This window comes from Phacochoerus africanus, chromosome 4 (assembly GCF_016906955.1).
Source record: "Phacochoerus africanus isolate WHEZ1 chromosome 4, ROS_Pafr_v1, whole genome shotgun sequence".
NCBI lineage: Eukaryota > Metazoa > Chordata > Mammalia > Artiodactyla > Suidae > Phacochoerus > Phacochoerus africanus.
The window spans coordinates 42,356,988-42,369,498 of record NC_062547.1 but is presented as its reverse complement, the minus strand read 5'-3'; the positions used below and the strand labels follow the sequence as shown (position 1 = coordinate 42,369,498).

Here is a 12,511-nt window from a genome sequence, read left to right as displayed (position 1 = left end):
TTCCTCATCCATTCCACTTCCTCCCCCTTCCCATTTGGCAGCCACAGGTCTGTTCTCCATGTCTGTGGGTCTGTTTCTGTTTTGTAAATAGACTCATTTGTGCCATATTTTAGATTCTACATGTAAGTGATACATATAAAACCTCTTCTCTTTTCAGATATGCAAGATTAACTCTGAATTTATTACCCAAAGGGTATAGTATCTTTTGGCTCAATAATATTTAGGTGTAAAGGCACCAAGTGAATCTGAGATTAAGAATCTTTGCTTTCTAAAAGAGATTTCTGAGATTTCTGCATTTTACCTTAGTAAAAGATCTTGAATAGGAGAGACCCCAGGGAAGTCTGGGCAACAAAGCTCTTGGCAAATGGTGGTGGGGTTTTTTTGTTTGTCTTGTTTTGTTTTGCCACACTGATGGCATATGGCAGCTCCAGAACCAGGGATCGAATTTGAGCTGCAGTTGTGACCTGTACCACAGCTGGGGCAGTCCCAGATCCGTAACCTACTGTGCCACATCAGGAGCTCCAAATTATGGTAACTGTGACTATTAATACAGATTCATTTATTTTCTTGGATATCATTCTTTTCCTAGCTAAAATCCTATATGGGTTTCAAGGAACATGACACCTCAAAAAATGGACAACTGTCAACTTGCAAGTGGTCAGTGTACAAATGTCCTTCGTGAACAGTTGCCCTAAGGACTTACCTCTACTTTGCTGCTGGAAATGACCAAGGTCCTCAGCTTTCTCCACTGAAATAACTTAGAATCTTAATTTTCAAAAGGAAATACTGTTTAAAATGCATTGTAATTCAGTACTTCCTAGCTATCTTGTCTTTTGTCGACTCTCTTAGTGATACCACTTCCTTTTTAAACTTTGTTTCTGTGGCAAAGTGCCTCACCATATTTCTAATAATAGTCTTACAAACTAACATTTGTACTACAATAGACTCATAAACTAGGAACTATCTGTATTAGCATTTCTCTTCAACAGGAAGCTAGTCCTATGGCTTTGAAAAACTGTGGTACCCACAGGATACAATAAAGAATGTGCTTGTCTCCTATATCTCAAGAGTTCTTCCCAGTTATTGGGGACGAGAGCATATACCCCAAATCTAGATCTGCACCACATCAGTTTTCATTTTAAATTGAATATTTTAAAAGAATACTCTATTTCTGGAGAAAAAGCCATTGAGTGTTATCAATAATAAGTTACTAAAGTGAAAATTAGCAATTAGGTTAGGTAGTTAAAAAACCTCAGGAGTTCCTTGGTGGTTCAGTGAATTGAAGATCCAGCATTGTGAGTTCCCATTGTGGCTCAGTGGGGTAAGGGTCCGATGTTGCTGCAAACTGTGGCAAAGGTCACAGATGCAACTTGGATCTGATGTTGTCATGGCTGTGGCATAGGCCCCAGCTGCAGCTACTTTTCGACCCCTGGTCAGGGAACTTTCATATGCCACAAGTGCAGCCATAAAAAGGAAAACAGATCCAGCAATGTCATTGCTGTGGCTCAGGTTTGATCCCTGGCCTGAAATCTTCCACATGCCTCAGACTGGGGGTGGGGGTAGGGGGACTTCAAAAGTAGGCCTCTCAGAGGCAAGAGTTAAGATAGGGCAAGAATAAAGCAATGACTGAGAAAAGATACCTCGAAAGGAGTGATAGTTTTGGAGGAATGGAATAATGGAACAGACTGGATGACAATGTAAATTGCTTCATATTGCTATTTTTGGCAGTAAAGTATTTCATCTAAACTGTTGGTTTGGAAGCAGCTTCTTCATTGAAAAAGTTTCTGTTTATTTAAGTATATAAGTAGGTTGGTTGAAACAGAGCTCTAGGTATTCTGTTCGCGCCACCATGAGTCACCCATTTCATGAGACAAAGCCTCTCCATCAGTTTCCCTTATGAGGAAGACAAGCCATAAAGCCCACTTTTTAAGAATACGAGTTGTCCATTATGTAGGTATATTTAGATGTTTGCAGCCCCAACTTACAAAAATCTTTAAAGTTATAGAAAAATTTAAAGAATGGTACAGTGTATACCTATGTAACTCATCTAAATATTATTATCTTGCCACACTTGCTTTATATGTGTGTGTACATTTACAACATCACACCAAGAAAATTTTAATATCCAGACCATTGTTGCATTTGTGATTTTTTTTTTTTAATCAACATCCAATCTAGGTTCACGTATGTAGTTGTAGTTTCATTAGTCTTGTCTTTGAGTATAGGCTTATAAAATATCCCATATTCTGATTATGTCTGATTGTCTCCTCCAGGTTTTGTTTAATTTGTTCCTGTATACTTATATTTATAGTCAACTAAAAGTCAGGTCTGCAGGTTTATTAAATGCTCGAGTTAAAATATTTTTAGCAAGAACAACATAGGTGGTGGTGCTTGCTTCTTATTCTGTCACCTCAGAGTGCTCATAGTGTCAGGTTTTTCCACTTTAATGAGGTTGAGTTTGATCACTTGATAAAAGTACTAACACCTGATCTCTGAAAACATAGGATTACATATTTTCCTTTGCAGTTAGTAAATAAGCCATGGGCTGTGTTTTGGAGTTTTTTGAATCATTACAAATAATTTTTTCTTAATGATAATGTCAGTTGGGAGCAGCCGTTCAGGGTGGTTCAGGACTCTTGAGTTGGCTGTTTAGAGAGCTTTAAAGAAGTCTGCCCCAGGAGTTCCCATCATGGTGCAGCGGAAACACATCTGACTGGGAACCATGAAGTTGCAGGTTCAATCCCTGGCCTCAATCAGTGGGTTAAGGACCCGGCGTTGCCCTGAGCTGTGGTGTAGGTCGCAGACGTGGCTCAGATCTTGTGTTGCTGTGGCTCTGGTGCAGGCGGGCAACCGTAGCTCTGATTGGACCCCTAGCCTGGGAACCTCCATATGCCATGGGTGTGGCCCTGAAATGACAAAAAAGACCAAAAGAAAAAAAATCTGCCCCGGCTGAAAGAAAACAAAAGCCCTTTAGTATCTAGAGAAGTAGTGGGTGAGACATGCCACACAAAAAGGGTACTGAAGAAGGAAGCAGAGTGTTAGCAGTAAATTTGTTGAACCATGCTCTGGTTATATGGGATTATTTGAGAAGAGTGCATTTCTGCAACAGCATTAAGATTGGAATAGGGCAGCCAAAGCCCAAAGGAATCCTGAGTCTTCCTTGGGAAAAGAAGTAATCCACTGTATGGCTGTTTCCACAGTGAGTGTCCTCATCTAATTAGCCTCATGCTTCTTTTTAGGCCAGAAAATCAGTCCAGAAGGAAAAGCCAAAATTCAGCTTCAGCTGGTCCTGCATGCAGGGGACACAACTAACTTCCATTTTTCCAATGAAAGCACAGCAGTGAAAGAGCGAGATGCAGTGAAAGACCTTCTTCAGCAGTTGCTGCCGAAATTCAAGAGGAAAGCAAATAAAGAACTAGAAGAGAAAAAACAGGTGAAAGAGGAAAAGAACAGCCTTTTAAAGAGACACTGGGTTCTCTCTAGTCAATAGTTTATTTCTTACCCCTTGTGCTTTTTTTTCAATCACTCAATTTTATTACATTTATAGTTGTACAACGATCATCATCACCCAGTTTATAGCATTTCCATCCCAAACCCCAGTGCATCCCCCACCCCCCTTCACCCCTTGCGCTTTCATAGTGTAGTATAGGAAATATGGGCTTTGGAATCTTTACCTCTGTGGTTGGTTCTTAACTTCAGCATCTTTCTGGCTTTGGCTTTGGGCGGATGAGATGTGTAAACTCAGAAGTTTATCACAAGCCAAGTGTTTGATTAGGAACAGAACTGAGATTTGCAGATGTTAAGGTCCCTAATCTCCTTAATCTCTGTCAGTTCTCTGTTACAGAGAAGATACTAAACCATTAGAAGTGTATTTATGAGTAAGAAACCTGAGAAAAAAATCATACTGTAAAAAAGTTGGGAAAGCACGTAAAATATAGAATTTCTGATAAGATGAATTATATTTCTGTGTTTATGGCTCCCAGGTGCTTATCACTGTGAAAAACTTAGTTGCTAGAAAATCTCAAGCACACCTCTTTTCTTATCCATTCACCTTTTTTGTGAAAGAATACAGTACAAATTAAGTAACCCTTGTGTCACTGGGATATAGGAATGCATAAGAGCAAATTCATGCCCTCAAAGAGTTTAGCCTTTGTTTCTTCAGTCTGATTACCATTTATCTGCACTTACATTTGTCCTCTAAAAATGGTTTTTTGCTTTTAATTACTAACAGATGAACTAATTGACCTGCCACCCAGTCCTCACAGAAAGTTGGATATTTCGTGTTGTTAAAGACTTTTTTCGATGTTACTTAAATAATATTTTATTCTAAAAGTTCAATGTATTCAATATATTCTATCACCAGAATGCTGCAAGAAGATCCTGTTTTGTTTCAGCTTTATAAAGACCTTGTTGTGAGTCAAGTGATCAGTGCTGAGGAATTCTGGGCCAATCGTTTAAATGTGAACGCAACAGAGAGTTCTTCTACATCTAATCATAAGCAGGATGTTGGTATTTCTGCAGCATTTCTGGTATGTGACCCTTCCAGATTTCAAAAGAGAAAAAAAAAAAAAAAAAACCTTAGTATATATGTTAATGACACCATTTCTTTTATGAAATTTAGCATTTCCTTAAGGCAAATTAATGGATACTTCAGCATCCATGGTATTCTTAATCTTTATTTTATTTTATTTTAATTTTACTTTATTTTATTTTTTGGTCTTTTTAAGGCCGCACCCGAAGCATATGAAAGTTCCCAGGTTAGGGGTCAAATCAGAGCTACAGCTGCCGGCCTATGCCTCAGCCACAGCAACACAGGATCCGAGCTGCCTCTTGACTTACACCACAGCTCACAGCAATGCCAGATCCTTAACCTGCTGAGCGAGGCTAGGAATGTGAACCCAAAACCTCATGGTTACTAGTCAGATTCATTTCCGCTGCACCACAACAGGAACTCCCATGGTATTCTAAAATATTTTTTTTTAATACATACAATAAGAGTTTGCTTGTGGTGCAGTGAGTTAAGTATCTGCCTTTTACATTGCAGCGGCTCCTGTTGTTGCTGTAGCACAGGTTCGGTCCCTGGCCAGGGAACTTCCACATACCAGTTATGTTTTCTTATTTGAACTTTACCCCAGCATGCTGGAAATCAAATGGACTTTTGAAAGAGACTCTTTTAGCAATTTGGCTAATGCTTTTTTCCTCAAATACTTTTAAATTTAGAGCTTTCTGATGTCTTTTAATTATTGCAGTATTTTACTTATGATACAAAGTTGGATGTATAATGACTATCATATTATAAAAAGTAAGATTTGTAAAATGTATCTTAAGAGGGTAATTGAAATACCTTATGTGTGGAATTAGAAGGTGAGATTCAGCCTGTACTCTGGTAAAACCAAAGCAATTTATTTACCAAAAATGTGAATACTAGTTATATGTTTGGCATCTTTCTGGATGCTTAGCAGTGAATTGAATTAATAAGATCTTCCTTAAATCAGTCAGATAATATTTAACTATTTAGTAACCAGCGTTTATAGTGGTTTTGGTAACTGTGTAAGTTTTATGTTAAAACTCCACTAGAGAAGTTCGTGTTGTGGCACAGTAGAAGCAAATCCAGCTAGTATCCATACGGATGCAGGTTCAATTCCTGGCCTTCTCAGTGGGTTGGGAATCTCGGATTTCTGTGAGCTGTGGTGTAGGTCACAGACATGGCTCAGATCCAACGTGGCTTGCAGCTGTGGTGTAGCCAGTTGCTGTGGTTCCAGTTTGACCCCTAGCCTGGGAGTTTCCATATGTTGCAGGTACGGCCTAAAAAGAAAAAAAAAAACAAAAAACTGCGCTAGATACTAACTGCTTTTGGCTACACTTAAATGTGCCTATTTGACCATATTGGATTTTTAAAAAGCAGATTTTACAGGTCACTAAAATTGCATGAAACCAGATTAGGCTTCTGTTATCCCTGTCTTTGTAACAAAAGTAAAGATGAGGGACTTATCTCTGTCTCTCTGTTTCATTCAGAAAGTCTGTTTTTCCAACTTTGTGGAGTATTGGGAGATGTCCATTGGGTGTTTGGACATCTTCTCCCAGTATTCTAACAAATACAGATATTTATATGTGTGGTCTATATTTTAGGCTGATGTCCGGCCCCAAACAGATGGATGTAATGGTCTGAGGTACAATTTAACATCTGATATCATCGAGTCCATATTTAGGACCTATCCAGCAGGTAAGGAGAATCATTTCTTCCAGATGGTCAAAATATTTGTTTGGATGAATTCAATTATATATCAATGAAAAGCAAACATGAAGTTTGCTTGTGGCTTAGCACTTAAGGATCTGTGGCTGTGGTCACTGCTATGGTGCAGGTTTGATCCCTGGCCTGGGAACTTCTTCATGCCACGGGCACAGCCAAAAAAAACAAAACAAAAAAATTTTACCTTTACTTCTGATCAAGAGCAATAAAATATGTAAAGGACTTTATCCAGTGCCTGACATATGGTAGATGTTAAGAACTTAGCATATAATGTGCCATCATCAACCCACTGGTATGATGACTTTCCCATTCTTTCCATCAGTAATTCTTAAACTTTATTTACCCTTTAACATACCTGAGTAAGATGACATGCTCCTTGGAGTTCCCGCTGTGGCACAGTAGGTTAAGAATCTGACTGTAGCACCTCTGGCCCAGTGTAGTGGGTTAAAGGATGCATCTCAGATTCAGTCCCTGGCCCAGGAACTTCCATATACTGCGGATGTGGCTATTAAAAAAAAAGAAAGAAAGAAAGATGACGTGCTCCAGAGGCAGCAATATATGAGTCTCTATAGCACTAATTCAGGTCATCCTTCATGCTGCCTCCAGAATGACCTTTCTAAACCACAAATCATCCTGAAAGTACGTATGTCTTGATCCCAGCTCTAGTAATTATGATGTGCAGCCAAGATTTGAAAGCCACTGCTTCAGTCTTTTCTTCTGACTAAACAAAGTTTTCAAACCATGCACTGTTCTCTGTTCCTACTTCCTTACTTCTGCCCCTTTAATCCTTGGAAAATCTCTCTTTCCCTCAGGGCTCAGCTCAAGCATCACTTCTTTGCCAGTTCTGTTATATTTGCCAATTCCGAGTTATTTAGGCAAATATAAGCCCCCTCCCCTGTCTTTCCACAAGGCTTGTGTCTTACCACATTACAATTAATTATTTTTTATCTTTCTGATAGTATCATAGTTATATAGTGTTTACTATGTGCCAGATACCATTCGAAGGCCATATATAAACTCATTTATTCATCATAAGTAGTACCTGTGAATTAGGTAAGGCCATATATAAACTCATTTATTCATCATAAGTAGTACCTGTGAATTAGGTATTGTCATTATCCCCATATTACAGATGAGGATACCAAGATAAAGATTTTAAATAGTTGGTCCAACACCACACAGATAGTAAGTGGCAGACCTAGAATTTTAAACTCAGGCTTTCTGACTTAAGAGACCTTAACCTCCTAACCTCTTTGTTTATTGGACAGTGTAAGCTTCTGGGCTGCTGCACTGCTAGTCCAGTGGATCATGGGGATCTTTATTTCCCCAGCATCTAACATGGTGCGTTGATTGAAGGTGTACATGTAGAAGTTCTTATCGTGGCTCATCAGTAACGAACCTGACTGGTATCCATGAGGATTTGGGTTCAATCCCTGGCCTCACTCAGCAGGTTAAGGATCTGGTATTGCTGTGAGCTGTGGTATAGGTTAAAGACACAGCTTGGATCCTGTGGCTGTGGCTGGCAGCTGCAGCTTCAATTTGACCCCAGCCTAGGAACTTCCATATACCTATACCTCAGGTGTAGCCCTAAAAAGACCAAAAAAAAAAAAAAAAAAGTGTATATGTATAAATGATCAAGCAAATGCGGGTCCCACTCTAAGAATCTTGGTGTTTGCACTGAAACTCTGAAACTTGTTAATTTTCTTGGTTCAAAATAAGGTTTCATTTGGAATTTAAGATTCATAAAAATGGTGTCTCACCTAATCTTGTTATGTTTTATATTATTAAATTATTTGTGAAGTTGAATAGTTAATCTAGTTTTGCTGTTAGTCTGTATTTAAACTAATTTGAGAGATTTTAAGAATTGAAAATTCAATATGTAACTATTATGTGTTTTTTCCACAGTGAAAATGAAATATGCAGAGAATGTTCCCCACAACATGACAGAAAAGGAATTCTGGACGCGTTTTTTTCAGTCCCATTATTTTCATAGGGACCGGCTGAATACAGGATCAAAGGACCTCTTCGCAGAATGTGCCAAAATAGATGAAAAAGGTAACCCTTTATCCCTGACACAACCTAGCATTTAATTTGCCATTCTCGGAGTTTCCGTCGTGGTGCAGTGGTTAACGAAGCCGACTAGGAACCATGAGGTTGCGGGTTCGATCCCTGCCCTTGCTCAGTGGGTTAACGATCCAGCGTTGCCGTGAGCTGTGGTGTAGGTTGCAGACGCGGCTCAGATCCCGCGTTGCTGTGGCTCCGGCATAGGCAGGCGGCTATGGCTCCGATTCGACCCCTAGCCTGGGAACCTCCATATGCCGTGGGAGTGGCCCAAGAAATGGCAAAAAGACGGAAAAAAAAAAAAAATGTTTGGAGTTCCCGTCGTGGCGCAGTGGTTAACGAATCCGACTAGGAACCATGAGGTTGCGGGTTCGGTCCCTGCCCTTGCTCAGTGGGTTAACGATCCGGCGTTGCCGTGAGCTGTGGTGTAGGTTGCAGACTCAGCTCGGATCCCGCGTTGCTGTGGCTCTGGCGTAGGCCGGTGGCTATAGCTCCGATTGGACCCCTAGCCTGGGAACCTCCATATGCCGAGGGAGCGGCCCAAGAAATAGCAAAAAAAAAAAAAGAAAAAAAAATAAGTAAAAAATAATTTGCTGTTCTCGTTGCTAGTGTTAATAGTAAATTTTTTTATTTCTGAGAAAGTTAAGGCTTTTTATTTCCTTGATTTTCTAGGGTTAAAAACAATGGTTTCTTTAGGCGTGAAAAACCCACTTCTTGATTTGACAGCTTTGGAAGATAAACCATTAGATGAGGTAAGTAGTAGTGAAAGGATTTATGAGAGAAAACAGTCTTTTCCTAGTATTTAATGTTTGTATAGTTTTAAAATTACCTTAGGAGTTCCCATTGTGGCTCAGCGGATTAAGAACCTCATTAGTATCCATGAGGATATGGGTTTAATCCCTCCTGGCATCCCTCAGTGGGTTAAGAATCTGGCATTGCTGTGGCTGTGGCATTGGCTAGCGACTGTGGCTCCAGTTTGACCCCTAGCCTGGGAACTTCCATATGCTTTGGGTGCAGCCCTAAATTGGAAAAAAATAATAATAAAATAAAATTGCTGTAAGTGTAGATGCTTGTGAGAAAGTAAAACAAACAAAATACTGTTATTTGGCGTGGTTTATCAGAAGTGCTTTTCAGTAGCATTGTTATTAAAATTTCTTTGGAGAACTGGAGTTCCTGTCGTGGCGCAGCGGAAACGAATCCGACTAGGAACCATGAGGTATCGGGTCCCTGGCCTTGCTCAGTGGGTCAAGGATCCAGCGTTGCTGTGAGCTGCAGTGTAGGTCACAGACGAGGGTTGGATCCTGCATTACTGTGGCTGTGGTGTAGGCTGCAGCTCCCATTCAGCCCTCTAGCCTAGGAACCTCCATATGCTGCAAGTTCGGCCCTAAAAAGCAAAAAAAAAAAAAAAATTCTTTGGAGAACTGAAATTCCTGTATGAGTTGGTAAAACATTTTTTAAAATAATTTTCTAGCTCCCCTATCAGCAGTTGTCTAGGTATTAATGAAGGTTTAACATGTTGATGTTTTATGCTGTACCTAACATTACTCTAGGTAAATACATAGTAGACAAGGAAAAGATAATGTTGATTGCCCACTTTTTGCCAGATTCAGCAGTCATCACCCTTATCCCACAGTAGCCCTAATATACTTCACCAGCTAGACTATCAGGTATAAGCTTTCTACCTCAGCATCCTGATGGCAAACTTAAAAATTGATCTGATCACAGAGAAATAAGTGATCCCTTCTGATCAAGGCTAATTCTATCCCCGCCTTTATTCTTCTAGGCTAGCAAGAAAACTGCCTTCCTCAGTTGTTCTCTTGACATTCTTGCATTTTAATTTTCTTGCTGGCCCTTTGGCTCCTTTTCTGCTGGCCATATACATGTGCTCATACCTTGCTTTCTGGGGTTTTTTTTTCCCCCTTTTTTTGCTTTTAATTGTAGTGTATGTATGCACCAGATGAGAAAAACAATGTTAAAATTTTGTCCTATAGTCTAAGTAACTAAACTAATGGAAAATAATGTTTGGTGCCCAAGTGAATTGTTTCCCTGATGAAATTCAAGGCTTTTTTCGATAATCCTTAGCCCTCGATGGATCTCAACACATTACAAACATCACTCTCTTTAATCACTGTGAGGAAACGAAGCTTAAAGATACAGCTTAATATGATGGAGGGGAAAATTTAGGGGTTTTAATTTTTTTCTTGTTTGTGTGGGTTTTTTTGGCAGCATCTGCAGCATGTGGAAATTCCTGGGGCAGGGATCAAACCCACGCTGCAGTTGCTACCTGCACCTCAGCTGCCACAACACTGGATTCTTAACCCACTACCCCCACAGCGGAAGTTCCTGTTTCTTTGGTTGGTTGGCTTAGTTTTGGGTTTTTTGAGGTGTTTTCATTTTTTGGCTGCCCCACAGTACGAAGTTCATAGGCCAGGGATGAGATCTGAGCACAGCTGTGGCAGCATCAGATCCTTAACACACTGTGCTGGGCCAGGGATTGAACCTGAATCCAGCACTCCCAAGACACTCCAGATCCTGTTAACACCACATTGGGAACTCTGGGGTGGGTTTTTTTTGTTTTGGTTTTGGGAGGTTTTTGGGGGGGCGGGGGAGTTCTTCTGTTTTTTAATATATTATCAATATCAATGCAAGCTAAATAAACCAGACAAATGTTAAATACATAAACTTTAAAACCAAACTACCTGGCTTAGACTGTAGTTCTTTAACATTTTTAAGCTCAGTTTTCTTGTAAAATGAGGTTAATAGTTCTGATCTTGGAGAGGGGGTAGAGAAATTGGGGAGTTGTTTAAGAATACAAACTCATAACTAGTAGATAAATAACTTCTGGAATTCTAATGCACAGCATGGTCAGCAGTACCATATTATAAAATCTCAAGTTACTAAGAGATTAGGTCTTAATTGTTCGGAGGGGGGGGATGATAATTGTGTATCTGTAAGTAATTGGCTGTTAGCTATAGTGGTAATCATGTTGCAGTCTCATATCAACCCATTGTACACTTTATACAGTGCTTGTTACATGTTAGTTATATCTCAACTTTAAAATGAAAATAAATAAGTGCTGTAGTTATATGATTGCTGCAAGAGTTAAAAATGACCGATATAGGAGTTCCCGTCGTGGCGCAGTGGTTAACGAATCCGACTAGGAACCATGAGGTTGTGGGTTCGGTCCCTGCCCTTGCTCAGTGGGTTAACGATCCGGCGTTGCCCTGAGCTGTGGTGTAGGTTGCAGACTCGGCTCGGATCCTGCGTTGCTGTGGCTCTGGCGTAGGCCGGTGGCTACAGCTCCGATTCAACCCCTAGCCTGGGAACCTCCATATGCCGCGGGAGCGGCCCAAGAAATAGCAACAACAACAACAACAACAAGAAAGACAAAAGACAAAAAAAAAGACCGATATATAGTAAATGTTGCTGTTTACATTTTTAATACTTGTATAGTATTCCATTGTGTGGATGTGTAAAAATTTATATAACCAGTCCTTTTAATAAGAATGTTAGGGAGTTCCCGTCATGGCGCAGTGGTTAACAAACCCAACTAGGAACCATGAGGTTGCGGGTTCGATCCTTGCCCTTGCTCAGTGGGTTAACGATCCGGCGTTGCCGTGAGCTGTGGTGTAGGTCGCAGATGCAGCTCGGATCCCGCGTTGCTATGGCTCTGGCGTAGGCTGGCAGCTACAGCTCCAATTAGACCCTAGCCTGGGAACCTCCCATATGCCACGGGAGCGGCCCAAGAAATGGCAAAAAAGACAAAAAAAAAGAATGTTAGTTGATTTTGTTCTTTGTTGCCTCTTCCACTATCATCCTCTAGTTGTTATAACTATCCCAGGATGTGGGCTTAGGCCTCCTTGTAAATATATTCTTTCCATTCTATAAATACTAATTGTGTGATGATGACTCCCATTTGGTCCTGGTCTGTCTAACCCCAGAACTCCAAAATCATATATCCAACTCAGTACTTTATATCTTCACTTAAGAGATACATTGACACCCCTCAACATAACATACATAAATGGAACTTTTTTTTTTTTTTTTTTTGGTCTTTCTGCCATTTCTTGGGCCGCTCCAGTGGCATATGGAGGTTCCCAGGCTAGGGGTTGAATCGGAGCTGCAGCCGCCAGCCCACACCAGAGCCACAGCAACGCGGGATCCGAGCTGCGTCTTTGACCTACACCACAGCTCACGGCA

General features: G+C 40.3%; 1 protein-coding gene across 1 annotated transcript in view; it reads left to right on the top strand.

Moving 5' to 3' along the window:
• GTF2H1 (general transcription factor IIH subunit 1) overlaps window positions 1-12,511 on the top strand; it is a 43,272-nt gene that overhangs the window by 11,455 nt on the left and 19,306 nt on the right. Inside the window, exons 3-7 of the mRNA XM_047776169.1 lie at window positions 3,240-3,429; window positions 4,361-4,529; window positions 6,130-6,223; window positions 8,156-8,305; window positions 8,984-9,063. Coding sequence (XP_047632125.1) covers window positions 3,240-3,429; window positions 4,361-4,529; window positions 6,130-6,223; window positions 8,156-8,305; window positions 8,984-9,063 — 683 coding nt within the window. The remainder of the gene's footprint in view (window positions 1-3,239; window positions 3,430-4,360; window positions 4,530-6,129; window positions 6,224-8,155; window positions 8,306-8,983; window positions 9,064-12,511) is intronic.